The 15,184-nt window shown below is 40.0% G+C and overlaps 1 protein-coding gene across 1 annotated transcript in view; it reads right to left on the bottom strand.

Moving 5' to 3' along the window:
• Positions 1-9,553, bottom strand: part of LOC309555410 (uncharacterized protein C9orf152) — a 47,694-nt gene extending 38,141 nt beyond the window's left edge. Inside the window, exon 1 of the mRNA XM_082257426.1 lies at positions 9,003-9,553. Within this exon, the coding sequence (XP_082113552.1) occupies positions 9,003-9,231 (229 nt within the window). The 5' untranslated portion in view covers positions 9,232-9,553. The remainder of the gene's footprint in view (positions 1-9,002) is intronic.
• Positions 9,554-15,184: the final 5,631 nt, after the last annotated feature.

Here is a 15,184-nt window from a genome sequence, read left to right on the forward strand (position 1 = left end):
GACTCAACACTCAAGGTACTAGCAGTCCTAGGATTCAATATGGCATTGATATTGCCAGTAGCAATCAGTGTAGGGAGATCAGTGTAATCTATAGTGTATTGCTTGTTCGTTGCTCTAGTTCACTTTCCATTACCTATATATATAACACTTTGAGATGAACAATGATCAAGTTTCACATAACACTGACATATCCTAACATTGGTGGGCAGTGAGAAGGATGTCATAAATGAACACAACATAACAGGTGTAGGTACTTTGTTAATACCCTAATGTATTATATGAAATATATAGTATGGGCAACTTCTGGACAATGAACACCAATGTAAGGTGACATTAGATGAACCTTGGGTGTGACCTAGTTCTCAATGTGACAGGGTTTGTGTACATTTTGTGGGGTGCAGAAGGCCCTTGTATTTACACCACTGGCTAAAAAATAACACATGGCCATCATCACTTTGGATCAGCTGGTGAGAGACTACAGTCAAGAAACACACTGATGAATGTATTAACCCTTCCAAAGTCACACATATATAACACATGATTAACCCAAATAATTGTGTTTGGCATATGTGCCCAAATGATTATAATCCACAATACAGAATCATTGCAATTTTTGTTTAATGTGTTGAAAAATAATATATCTCTGCCATTTATCTTGTGTGTCCAATCTTTAACAAGATTAATGGGTGTGTGACAGTGATTGCTGCCAGGACACAGCTCCTCTCCCCACGAAATAGTCCAGATATTCCTGGCGGATCTGACGGGCCCTGTGTGATGCCAATGCTGACCGTCCAACTTCCATTGACGTCATGGACTCCACTTGGTTAGAAGGTTGGGCCTCTCCACTTGTACCTGGCATAGCAGGGTCAGTATCCAGTTGCTGCAAGACATAATTTTGTGCATTCCTGCGTAGGAAGTTGTGCAAAATGCAGCAACACAAGACCACATTATCCACTTTGTACAGTGCCAGGTTTATGGACGTCAGGAATATCCGGAACCGGTTGGCCATTATCCCGAAGGCATTCTCCACAACTCTGCGAGCTCTGGACAACCGGTAGTTGTAAATCCTTTGGTCTGGGGTGAGGTTCCTCTGAGGGTAGGGCTTCATGAGATGCTCCCCAAGCGCAAAAGCCTCATCTGCGATAAACACAAAGCTCATACCCTCAACAGTTTGCTCCCTGGATGGCAGGTTCAGAGTGCCGTTCTTTAGACGACGAGCGAACTCCGTCTGATCAATAACTCCCCCATCCGAATTGCGGCCATTTTTGCCAATATCCAAAAAAATAAACTCATAGTTTGCATTAACTATGGCTAGCATGACTATACTAAAAAAACCTTTATAATTATAATAAAATGTGCCGGAATTCGGAGGGGGGACAATGCGGACGTGCTTCCCATCAATAGCACCCCCACAATTGGGAAAATTCCACTTCTCCAGAAATTGATCAGAAATCTCCAGCCATTGCTCTGCGTTTGAAGGAAACTGTGGGAAAAAAAAAAAAAAATAAAATTAGTGCTTGAGCACATCACATTATTAATTACACACACAGTTGTCTGTTAAATGCTTATGCAACTTGCTAAAAAAATATACAACAGGAAGGCAAAGGTTTGGATATGGGGATGTAACATCTACATACATTTATTTTCAACCTCCTATTGTTCTTATATTGTAAAGGGCCATACACACTAGAAGATTCTCTGAAGACTTTTTCGTGCAGATTTAACTTTTCTATGTAGTGCAAGGGCCTACCAGATTGCATAGGATTTGAAAGTGTTTGTTGGACCTCATATTATTTGGTTTTGGTAAATCGGAAGGATAAATTGTTCTGACAATCTTCTAGTGTGTATGGCCCATTATACTCACCAGCTAGAGCTGAGATTTACAAACTACGGCCCTCCAGCTGTTGCAGAACTACACATCCCATGAGGCCTTGTAATTCTCTCACATTCACAGACATGACTAGGCATGATGGAAATTGAAGTTCGTGAACAACTGGTGGGCCATAGTTTGAAGACCTCTGAACTTGAGCTTTGGTATATGCTGACTTTGAGATTTAGCATGTGGGTGGGGGGATGGGTAAGTAAAACTGGGCATTTATACATCAATTAGGGCTTGTGGTCAGTGAAGGTTTTAACATCATTACATAAACATACAGAATCATAGGTGGGAATGGATGGACTGATGTATTTTAGATAAATCATTAACTAGGTACTAAAACATTGGCCAAGGAATAATTGTTTGAGGGAAAGCAATAAAATGACCCAAATTCAAAAATACTGTTAACAGGCAATGCGTTTAGGGACACATAGGAGAGAATGGTGGGGTGGTTAGTGGGTAATTTTACAAATGGTTAAAGATAATCTACATCTTTACTACTATGTGCATGCGGACAGAGGGTAGTTTACAAATAATGGCCTGTGTCAATTGCTGTACATCCAAAAACATCATAATTCGGGTGAAACTAGTAATACATGTAATGTAATGTAAAAAATCAAACATACCTTGATATAGTCCTTCTGCAAGACCTTGATGATGGCAGAGCAGGTCTCAGGGATGATGATACCAAGAGCTTGGGGGGAGATGCCTGTGGTGAACTTCAGATCCTGCAGGCTTCTCCCTGTTGCAAGATACCTCAACGTCGCAATTAACCTTTGCTCAGGAGTAATTGCAAGCCGCATACAAGTATCCTGCTTCAGAATATAGGGGGACACCAGGGCAAGAAGACGGTAAAAGATGGGATCCGTCATCCTCAAATAATTCCTGAAGTCATCAGGATTATTTTCCTGGAGCTCCCTCAGCAAGGACATATGAGAAAATTGATCACGGTTAAGCAACCAATTTTTCGTCCAGGAGGTCCGCTTCTTCTTCCTATTGCTCGTACGTCGTCTCAGAGCCAAAACTCCAACACTAACGACAGCAACGGACGAATTCACGGTCGCCATAATAAATTCTCGAACGATGTCTCGGAAAATAGCGAAATGTCGTCAACCAAACAAATGCTACCGAAATCAGCGCGAGATGCCCAGAAGGGTCACGGCCAAACACTCACTTCCTCTTTTGTAGCGGCGAACGTGCGTGGAACGTAGTGACGTCATTTTCTGTCGGAAGACAAATGTCCTGGGCAAGTTTGGAGCACTTTTCAACAGACAAACAACAAACACACCAGCCGCGAACATTTGTAGGACGTTCCGTCGGCCGACGATCGGTACGTGTGTACGGGGCTTTAATGTGTCCTTATCAGATAGGAGGAGCTCCTAAACTTCTTTGATAAAAGCTGTAAGTAGATTGGGAGTCTGACAGCAATCTTGCAAGAAGAATTAGCAGACTATCCTGGTTGGACTATTGTTTGGTATATACATTCTGTCATCTATAGCCCTAACACTGATTTTCCATTTGTTCTTCTCCCATGTATGTGTAGCACTGTCCCCATAGGGCTTGCTGTATGGTAACTTGTTGGGCCTCCTCTGATTACCAGCACACAGTCACTTAAGCCTCGTACACACGCACAGATTGTTGGCCGACAGATCGGCCGTCTTTTGTCCAGTGTTGTTTGTTGGTTGAAATGTGCTCTAGACTTGCACTTGACTTTTGTTGGCCAACAAAAACCAACTTCAGAAGTGATGTCATGTGATGGTTGACTTTCCGTGTGTTTTTTCTTCTCTGAGCATGCCCAGTCTTGCTCATCTGATTTTTGTCTGCCAAAATCTGTACTGACTGAGGAACAATCGGCTGTTCTGTTGTTGGCCAACAAAAATTTTATAGCATGCACACCAGATTTTTTTCGGCTGAAAATTCGCAGTTGGTTGTCGGAAGCATCATACTAACAAGCCTACAATCGGCCGATCGGACGTTGGCCGACAATTTACAGCCAACAATCTGTGCGTGTGTACGGGGCTTTAGGGCAGTGGTCCTCAACACCGTTCCTCGGGGCCCTCTACCAGGCCAGATTTTAAGTATTACCTTGGGGATATGCAGACTAAAATACTGCAATCACTGAGCAGCAAATTATATCACCTGTGATGTAATTTAGTTATCTTGCAAACCTGGCCTGTTAGTGTGCCCCAAGGACCGGAGTTGAGGACCACTGACTAAAGCCCCGTACACACACGCAGATCGTCGTCATACAAACGTCGGCGGACGAAAGATCTGCCGATTGTATGCGTGTTAGTATGGTGCCTCCGACAGATGTCTGCACACAATCCGCGGACAAGAGTCTTTCTTGCAAACATGAAAATTTTTGTCTGCAGACACCAGAACGGACGATTGTTCGCCTGTCAGTACAGAAATCAGCCGACAGACCGCAGATTTGCAAGACTGGGCATGCTCAGAAAATAAAAAACACAGTGAAAGTTAACCATTACATGACATCACTTCTGCAGTCAGCTGAAGTCTGCGGACAAAATTCTTGTGCTGTCCTTGTGCTGTCTTTGCACTTTTCAACAGACACCGACATCCCGGGGAGAAAAGACGAACATTTGTATGACGACGATCTGCGTGTGTGTATGGGGCTTTAGGGAACAGTTCACGCATCCCTCCTTACTCCTAATGGCTCATCACACAATAAACAGTCCAGGGGTATTGGTTTTTAGTGTTTATTTTGGAACTTGGATGGGAGAAGGAAATAGTGGCATACTCCAACTGTAACTATTCACAATGGATAAGGACAACTCTCACTTGGCCTCACCAAGCCCATCCACCCCACATTTAACCCTTTGATCTCCCCTGGGTGATCCACTTCCCTACCAGTGTCAATATTACAGTAACAGTGCTTAGTTTTAGCACTGATTACTGTAGAAATGTCACTGGTCCCCCCAAAAGTGTCAGAAATGTCTGTCCACCGCAATGTCTCAGTCCTGCTAAAAATTGCTGATCGCTGCCATTACTAGTAAAAAAAAAATTAAATTAATAAAAATTACATAAATCTTTCCCCCAGTTTGTAGACGCGATAACTTTTGCACAAACCAATCAAAACACGCTTATTGGGATTTATTTGTACCAAAAATATGTAGCAGAATACAAATTGGCCTAAAATTATGAAAACATTTGACTTTTACATCTTTTTATTGGGAATGTTATATAGCAGAAAGTGAAAAACATTGGTTTTTTTTTTCAGAATAGTTTTTTTGTTTATAGCGCAAAAAATAAAAATCGCAGAGGTGATCAAATACCACCAAAGGAACATCTATTTGTGGGAAAAATAGAGGTAATTGTAGCCGTATTAGTGCACTTGCGACAGAGACAATTGAGTACTGTCCGTGATACTTTTTTTATTTGCACTAACAAACACTTGCACTAACATACAATTTATCAGGACAAGCTTTCGGGGTATGTCCCCTTCATCAAGATCCAAGCAGTAATCACTGCTTGGATGAGCACATGCTTACTTGAGTACTGCTTGGATCTTGATGAAGGGGACATACCCTGAAAGCTTGTCCTGAAAAATTGTATGTTAGTGCAAATAAAAAAAGTGTCTGGGAAAAATAGGATATCAATTTTATTTGGGTACAGCGTGGCACGACCGTGCAATTGTCCGTTAAAGTAACGCAGTGCCGAATTCGCAAAAAATGGCCTGGTCAGTAAGGGGGAAAATCTTCCGGTCCAGAAGTGGTTAATTGAACAAGCTGAAGGTAAAACCTGATTGGCTACTATGCACAGCTGCACCAGATTGTGCACTCTCCAGTTTTAGTAAATCAACCCCATAGACTTCATTTTTTGTGATGGAATTTTCACCAGAGCTTAGCGAATGAGGTGACTGACTTCTATTATCCAATCATGTGCAAGCAAACATGCTGTTTATTTTCCTTGCGTGTGATTGGGTAATCTTTGCAATGTGAAATTTTACTAAATTCACTAAGCTCTGGGACAAATTCCCTTGCAAAGTGAACAGCCTATTTGCATCTAATAAATCAACTATAGCTCCCAACTGTCCCTGATTTAAGGGACTGTCCCTGATTTGGAAAAAAAGTCCATCTGTCCCTCTTTCCTCTTTATTTGTCCCTCATTTCGGTCTGATCTATATAGCTGTATATAAAATAAACAATTTATTTTTTAAAAAGTGTTTCCCAGTGCTAAACCTTTCATCCAATTGCCAAATGGTTGCATTTGTAAATGCCAAAAGTCAGTATAAAGCAATAATATTGGAAAAAAAAATCACTTGTGGGTTTAACTACGGTAATCTTTTTTTTTTTTTTTTTTTTTTTAATAATGCTCCTTTAATGGGGCGTGGCAGGGGGTGTGTCCCATGCCTACATACTTTTGATAATAGGTGTCCCTCATTCCCATCTCAAAAAGTTGGGAGGTATGAATCAAACCTAATGTCTGTTCATTGTGAAATGACGGGGAAAAGTTCTGCAAGCACCAAGATGGCTGCCAGTAGCATGCCCAGCTGCATCTCTGATAACACCCATACTCATAAACTTGAATTAATTTTTTTGTCAATGAAGTTCATAAAATTGAATTGAAAGTTCTACTTCTCAAACAAAACATCTGCTAATGTCTCCTTGTTACTTCAGCAGGACAAAGCAATAACAATTTCATTATATTTACTACCAAAGTGATAGTAATTAGTAGGGAAGAGAACAAATGATGGCAGTAAAAATAAAATGTAAAGGTGGAGATGTTGCCCATAGCAACTAACCGCCTCCCAACTACTTTTTCTAGTGCAGTATATAGAATAAACGAAGCAATGGAAAGTTTAAAAAATGACAAACGAGTTACAATTATATAAAGCGATAAATGAAAAGCTATAAAACAACAGCTGGAAGTTTGACACTTTGTAATGCATTTAAAGTCACAAGCTTATCACACGGGTCTGACAGGATCTGCAGGTCCTTTTCAGCTGTACTTCTGTATTGTTGCCTATTATTTTGGAGCATACAGACATTCTGAAGTTCAGTAGTTGAAAACTCTTCTGATATTATTTTAAATCCTAGCTTATGGAGCAGTCTAATTATGCCGACATCTAGTAAGCCACATTGTAGCTGTACTGAATGGAAAATATCTACAATTCAGGCATTTTTAGTTGGGATGGTAAACCTTAGTTTGCATGTTAAAATTTAACCAACGGTGCTCATTCACTGTTTGCCAGCTCTTTGAAGGAGGACTCATTCTGGGTTAAATCCAAAAGTACCAATATCCCACTTCTATCAGTCCAAGGCTATCACACACACTCACCAGCTGTGCATACATAGGCATATTTCTAAAATTTAAAGGCTGTGAAATTAGCATTTTTAGACAGATGTGTTTTTTCCACAATAAATGTTCATTTTATGAAGGTATTTACAAAAGATAATTCCGTATGGATTTGTGATGTGAGATAGTTACCTGTAAATTGCATTTTTTCTTTTTTTATTATTTTGTATAATGGACAGACGTTGAATTGTTTTATAAATGCCATATTTAGACAGCAATACAAATGTGATCCATGTGGATAAAAAATTGTAGAACTCCTCAGTCTTTTGTGCGGCCTTCGGGGCCCCTGCAGATACTAATCTGTGATAGCAAAGATTTCAATGTAATACAAATCCAGTCTATAACTGTCTCCTGAATCATGTCCCAAGTCTTCAACAAGTCCTATAGATAGTGTGTTCTCAGTCTCTGAAAGTCTCCTGCAGCATTTCCAAAGTCTATGACCATCTCGAATACACCAATCAGCCATAACAATTATGACCACTGACCTAATATTGAGTATGGCCCCCTTTTGCTTAAACAGCCCTGACCCACTGAGGCATGGACACCAAAGTAACATCCACATGAATGGCAGGACCTGAGGTATCGCAGCAGAACATTGCCCAAAGCATCATACTGCCTCTGCCCACTTGCCTTCTTATACTGCATCCTGGTGCCATCTCTTCCACAGGTAAGTGACACACCTGGCCATCCACATGATGTAAAAGAAAACGTCATTCATCAGACCAGGCCACCTTCTTCTATTGCTCCGTAGTTCAGTTCATGTGACCATTGTAGAAGCTTTGGCTGTGGACACGGGTCACCATGGGCTTCACAGCCCCATACACAACAAACTGTGATGCCCATTTTTTTCACTTGCTGCCTAAATTATCCCAACAGTTTTCAGATGCCTTTGTGATGAGATATTCCCTTTACCTGTCAGTTGTCACAATGTTATGGCTGATCGGTGTATTATGTCAATGATCTCTAAAAACGGGCGGCACAGTGGTGTAGTGGTTAGCACCTTCGCCTAGCAGCAAGAGGGTCACTGGTTCGAGTCCCAACCACAACACTACCTGCCTGGAGTTTGCATGTTCTCCCTGTGTCTGCGTGGGTTTCCTCCGGGTACTCCGGTTTCCTACCACACTTCAAAGACATGCTGGTAGGTTAATTGGATCCTGTATAAAAATTGGCCCTACTATGTATGTATGGATGTGAGTTAGGGACCTTAGATTGTATCCTGCCTTGAGGGCAGGGACTGATGTGAATGTGTAAAGCGCTGCGTAAATTGACAGCGCTATATACGTACCTGAAATAATAATAATCACCTCTTGTTTTATAACCACAGTCTCTGAAAATCTCTTGTATCATACTCATAATCTTTGATCTTTATCCTGTTGTGCTTCTACTGTTTCTGACACTGAATTTTTTTGTGCAGCCCTTTTGGGGATGTCAGGGGCCACACTTGTGTCCCCTCATATCAAGATAGTCTACCACCACTGATCTAGATTAACTTATGATTGACACTTGCATACCATACAGAGTAAAAGATACAAGTGAAGGGGCAGGTGTGTAGATCCTTAACAGCTGCTGCTTTTCTGACATGCTTAAATCTAACATCATCAGCAAAATACACTTCTGTGAACTTCAAAATAAAAAGTTTGAAGGTGAAATTATACACCTTTTTTTGGCTAACTTAACTCATAAAAATGCAAGCTTTTGGGATCCCTTCTTCAGGCTTTCTAAACGACAAGCTTTCTGCATTAATTGTTGGCTAACACAATACAATACTCTGCTACTGAACTTCAGAAAGAGAGTGTTTCATTCTACGTACCTGCTTTGAACACAATTATGTGCGTCTGTAACTTTTGCTTTTGTGTTATGCCGTAGTATTGTTCCTCAAGACGACTGATATCCATTTTGCTCAGCTTCCTGGTGCCGTCAGCAGGATCCTTGTAAGTGTGAGTCACAGATAAAATCTCGCTCATATATTTATACGCCTTTAGCATTTGTTCCCACAGAGGGAACTGCTGCATGCAGCCGCAGCACCCAGACATCTCCATCTATGTCTTGTAACAAAGCACAGTTAAGTTCAAAATCAGCCACCAATTAAGTTTTGAAAGCTGAACTGCAGTCTATAGCTACTGCCAGAACACTGGGACACACCAGCTCTGTTATCCCGGTAACTAGTAATTTGCTGCAAATATTTCAGGTTGGCCTGGTTGTCTTAGTTCAAAGTAAATGATAAGTCCAGCGTACACAGATTATTGACTCAAGGTAGAACAGAAATTGTAGCCAAGGGAAAGTAATGGGATTTACAGCAGCCAATAGGGAGGAACCCTTCACTAAATCTACATAAAGGAGAATACCTTGGAACATATATATTCCTCCAAATAAAGTGTGTTTTCATAAAATGTCCTTGGGCCTGGTGGTTTTGCCATCTGTAAAATAAAAGGAAATTAAAAATAAATGTCACAATTACACAATGAGGGAATAGACATTTAACACAAGTGCACAAATCAGAATTTTTTTAACCACTTAAGCCCCGGAAGATTTTACCCCCTTCCTGACCAGGGCCTATTTTGCGACTCGGCACTGCGTGACTTTAACGGACAATTGCACGGTCGTGCGACGCTGTACCTAAACGAATTTGGCGTCCTTTTTTTCCCACAAACAGAGCTTTCTTTTGGTGGTATTTGATCACCTGTGTGATTTTTTGATCATGCGCTATAAACAAAAAAAGAGCGTCAATGTTGCAAAAATAACAATATTTTTCAAATTTTTTTATATGAAATTCCCCCCCAAAAAAATGTAAAAATCAAAATTTTTTTAACATTCTAGGCCAATTTTTTTTTTTTACCATATGTATGGTAAAAAAAATCGCAAAAAGCGTATTTTGATTGGTTTGCACAAAGGTTATTGCATTTACTAACAAAGGGAAAGATTTTTGTCATTTTTTTTTTTTTTTTTTTTAACGAGTAATGACGGCGATCTGCAATTTTTTTTTTTGCGGGACTTCGACATTGTAGCGGACAGATCGGACCCTTGATTGACATTTTTTACACTTTTGGGGTTACCAGTGACATTACTACAGTAATCAGTGCTATATATATGCACTGTTACTGTAAAAATGACACTGGCAGTGAAGGAGTTAACTGTATTGGAGAGGGAGGGGTTAAGCATGTCCTAGGGGTGTGCTTCTAACTGTGATTGGCTGTGGCTGTGTGTGTAAGAACAATGATCAACGGTCCTACATAGTAGAACCGTTTGCTCATCATTCTTACACAGGGAGAACTGACAGGCGGCTTTGTTTACACTAGCCGCCTGCCTTTCTCCCGCTGTCACGGACGATCGCGAGTACCCAGCGGACATCGGGTCCGCCGGGCACACGCGCGGGGGGGGGTCCGTGACCGAGCGGAAGTGCGCCTCCCGCGGCGCGCACTCACTCCCCACACCCTTACAGGCTAGCGACGTAGATCTACGTCGCTCTGCCTGTGAGGGGCTGACTGCCGACGTAAATAGTCACGCGGCAGTCGGCAAGTGGTTAAAGAAACACTCCACCCAGGACAAATTGTGCCTCTAATGGTACAGTCCCAATGATGGACATCCTTTCCATAGAAATGAAAAGGGAATCTATTGTACATACAAGAGCATTTTTGTGCAGTTGTGTGTGTGGAAGCAGAATGAAGATCTACAAGGCGTTGGGACAGGTAAGTGTAGGATTGGTACTAAAAAGGAATTTATACTTTGAAGTGACTGCTAAAAGTGCATGCTGTGGAACACTGCACTAGAGATGTGCATGACGGAAACATTTGTTTAGTTTCGGATTCATTAGTTATGATAATCATTTTGTTTAATCATATTTGTTATGTTATAATGATCCGTTTTTGGAATTTGTTTCGTATATTCGGAGTTCGTTTTGTACATTTTGTATTAGTTTCATATATTTGGATTTGTTTTCGTAAATTCAGATCCTTTTTTTTATTAATTGTTCCCAATCGGAAGTTATTTAAAAAGATTGGCTATGTTCATTTTAATGTGTTACGTCTAGAGGAAAACAGATTTCGTCTCCAAATACGGAAAGGTTTCTTCACCGTAAGAGCTGTGAAAATGTGGAATAAACTCCCTCCAGAGGTGGTTCTGGCTAGCTCACTAGATTGCTTTAAAAAAGGCCTGGATTCTTTCCTGGGTATACATAATATATATGGGTACTAATATTTATAGGTAAAGTTGATCCAGTGAATATCCGATTGCTTCTTGGGGGATCAGGAAGGAATTTTTTCCCCTGCTGTAGCAAATTGGATCATGCTTTGCTGGGGTTTTTTTCGCCTTCCTCTTGATCAACTGCGGGTATAGGATTGTGTATATGGGATTGTATAGTTGGGTTTTCTTTACTGTTTTTTTTTTTTGTTTTTTTATTGGTTGAGCCAGATGGACTTGTTTTTTCTTTCAACCTGACCAACTATGTAACTATGTGTTCATTCATTGTTTTGAGAAATTACTTATGCACGCTTTTTTTGGGTGGGATGGAGCTAGATCCATCAGAATCTCTGAATCCTAACATAGCAAATGGATCAAAATTAATTTCAGATTCATTTGTTATGTTATGATTCAGGGATTCTGATGGATCCACCTTCATCCAACCCAAACACAGTAGGTAAGAATCATCATCCTTTTTTTCTTTATACCTTACTGTATTTATTGCAATACATTTACATTTAATATGTAGTGCATTATTTATAATAATGAAAAATGTTAATGCAACATAAAAATGAAATAGATCCGAATCAATTTGGATCATTCATTATGTCTTTACATTTTTTGGATGCTTCAGACATTAACAAAAGTTTCAAATGTAACAAATGAATACAATTAAATGTCGTTGTTGCATTATAACTGATTTCGGATTTGTTGAAATTTGTTTTTATTGTAATTCAAGGATTTGGATACATCCGAAGAACAAAAAATGTGTTATTCATTATGCTATTACATTTTTCGGATGCTTCAAACATTACTAAAAGGTCCCAATGAAAGGAATGAATACAGTTAAATGTTGTTGTTTCAATATAACTTATTTTGAATTTGTTGAGATTTGTTATTATTGTAATTCAAAGAGTCGGATACCTCTGAATCTCCGAATAATGGAAATTTAGTCCAAGTTTTGATTTATAATGAAACAAATTGCACATTTGTTACCTTCACATGAAATGAAATATCCAACTGATGTCACATCAAAAATTAACATTTTCAGGAGCCTTGGACCGCTAATTCCTCTATGTGCCCATTGGTTCCCCCACTGGTTCTTACATTACTACTGTGTCCTGTATTGTCTTACAGGTTGGGGGGAGGAACAGCTAAGTGTGGCTAAGGACCAGCAATCTGACAATCCCAGAAGTGTCGGTTTCTGAAGAGTCATCAGTCGGAAACTTGTCATCATTAGAGCAGAAACTTTTGCCAAGGGAAATACAATGGCTGCTGATACTGACTTTTAAAAATGCTAAATGCCTGGAAGTGAGACCTAACAACTTTCTTTCTCGCTGAACTTGAAGATGCATGCAGCCCTTGAAGTCAGAGCAAATTCCAAAATCTTTATTTGTATATTTGCTTAAAAAATATTAGGTACTGGATCAGCATGACAGCCAGATAGCTAGAATTACAGAATAAGAACTCTGCAAAGGCAGCTTCTCTTAGTCTCTTTCCTTGTAATCAAGCCTCAGAAATCCCCAAACTGAACATAAGCCAACAATATCCAGTGATCATAACCAGCAGCACATATATATTACAACTGATGAAATCATATTTTCCATAAAGCCCAGTTGAGCCCATAATTCACATAGGTAAGCTACTGTACATTACACATAGGTAAGCTACTGTACATTAATGTTACAAATATGTTTCATACATTAAATGTCACAGAGAGATTAATTATAATGCAGCTGTAATTATGAAGAAATATATAATGTAACACAGGGGGCGGGGGGGGGGGTATTAGTCATCCTAAAGTTGGGCTCTGTGTTGAAGTGCAGGCACAGCTCCACTACATCCCACAAGTCAGTGGCATTGGTACTTTTCAGTGTGAAGGCCCATAGCCCACTGGCATATGCCTACTGTGGAAAAAGGTGTATGAGTGCGCTTGATAGTATATATAATCAAAATCATCAAAAATTTGATCGAAATTGAAAAGTGATGCTCAAAAAACCATCAAAGATTATAAATTATTTAAAAATAAAATAAAAGAATAAAATATAAAGATAAATACATAAAATTCACAACAAAAGTGCACTGTGTGTGTGAAAACATGCATACAATATTCAAGTCCCAAGAGTCCATAAACGTGTACATGAAACTTCTTGATGATAAAGTGCAAATGAGAAAGTGCAATAATGGTTCACAGACTCGTGTCCTCCACAACACCACTTGAAAAGTGGGAATGGTGATGGTACCCTTACCAGCTAACAAGATAGCATACACTTTATAACTTGCAAGGGCTAGTGTAGTGCAGCAAGAAGTCTTCCCACAACCGAATCTTTCACCTCGTAAGATAGTGAGGATGAAACTCTTACCAGATGTAAATGATTACAGGTCAGGTATGGGAAATATTGCCAGCAACCACCGGTATCTCTGATATCCAAGTTGTCTCCCTCTGAACAGTCCAACTGAAGCTCCGTATCAGTATGGATAAAAACTTCCTCTATGGGTCACTCCCGGTGTATCTCATTCACAGTGATAGTCCCCACATAAGAAAGTCAGGAGCAGGCAATAGTGCATTATCTCAATGATAAGTTTAATGCAAAAAAGGTAGAACACTTACATGAACAGACGATAAGATGGGCGAGTAAATGGTTACAGATGATCGCGGCCGCTCTGCAGCGCGGACCGCGAGAAGTGACAGCGCGGCTTCTCCACCCGACGCGTTTCCCCTAAGAAGGCGTCCACTGAGTGAGTTTCATGTACACATGTTTATGGACTCTTGGGACTTGAATATTGTATGCGTGTTTTCACACACACAGTGCACTTTTGTTGTGAATTTTATGTATTTATCTTTATATTTTATTCTTTTATTTTATTTTTAAATAATTTATAACCTTTGTTGGTTTTTTGAGCATCACTTTTCAAATTCGATCACATTTTTGATGATTTTGATTATATATACTATCAAGCGCACTCATACACCTTTTTCCCATACACTCACTCCACTCAGGTTGGAGTTTCAGTTGCTGCTGATAGGACACTCACCAGTTTGCGCACCTTCATTTTTTTCTAATTATATGCCTACTTTGCCCAATAGTAAAACAAGCCCTGTGTAGGCTGTTACTGTTAAAGGGCTGTTACTACAAAAGGACTCAAGGAAAAAGGCAGTACACTACTTACTCTTTTCAAAGGCAGCCACGTAGCTCATGACTCACCCTTGGCCACTTACTGCTCCCAATAAAACACCAGGCTTTCTATTTTATTAGCATGTGTTATTGTCCTTGGGTTAGGGCTCAATAAACAAAAGTCATAAGAAAGAAATACACAAAGAAGAAGAGGGAGAGGATTAGAATTGGGTTCCTCTGCATTAAACTTCTGGTTGTATGACCCTTAATGGTCTTGCATTGTAATTTTAACAATTTTTGTAGTAAAATCTGTATAATTTCTATATCATGTCAAGTGTCCTTCTAGATAGCAGTAAAGTTCGACAACATTTTTGGAAATATGGGTTTATGACTGGGCTTTCAGTCAATCAGTTGTAAATAAGTTGTATGAATTTTTGAGTAAGTTATATCTTTATGAGTACATTAACAACTTCAATATTCTCATGTTCTGTCACAGCGTGAGGAAAGGAGAGCCAGTAACCGGCAAGTTTGACAGGGCACATTTACACTGATGATCAGTGCAGCCCCATTAGTGCAGCTTATCAGTGCCCATCAGTGCCGCCTAATCAGTACCCATCAGTACCACCTCATCTGTCCTGATCAGTGCAGCCTCACCAGTGCCCATCAATTCAGCCTCACCAGTTCCAATTAGTGCAGCATC

The sequence above is a fragment of the Pelophylax lessonae genome (genome assembly GCF_965119305.1).
Source record: "Pelophylax lessonae genome assembly, chromosome: 5".
Taxonomy (NCBI): domain Eukaryota; kingdom Metazoa; phylum Chordata; class Amphibia; order Anura; family Ranidae; genus Pelophylax; species Pelophylax lessonae.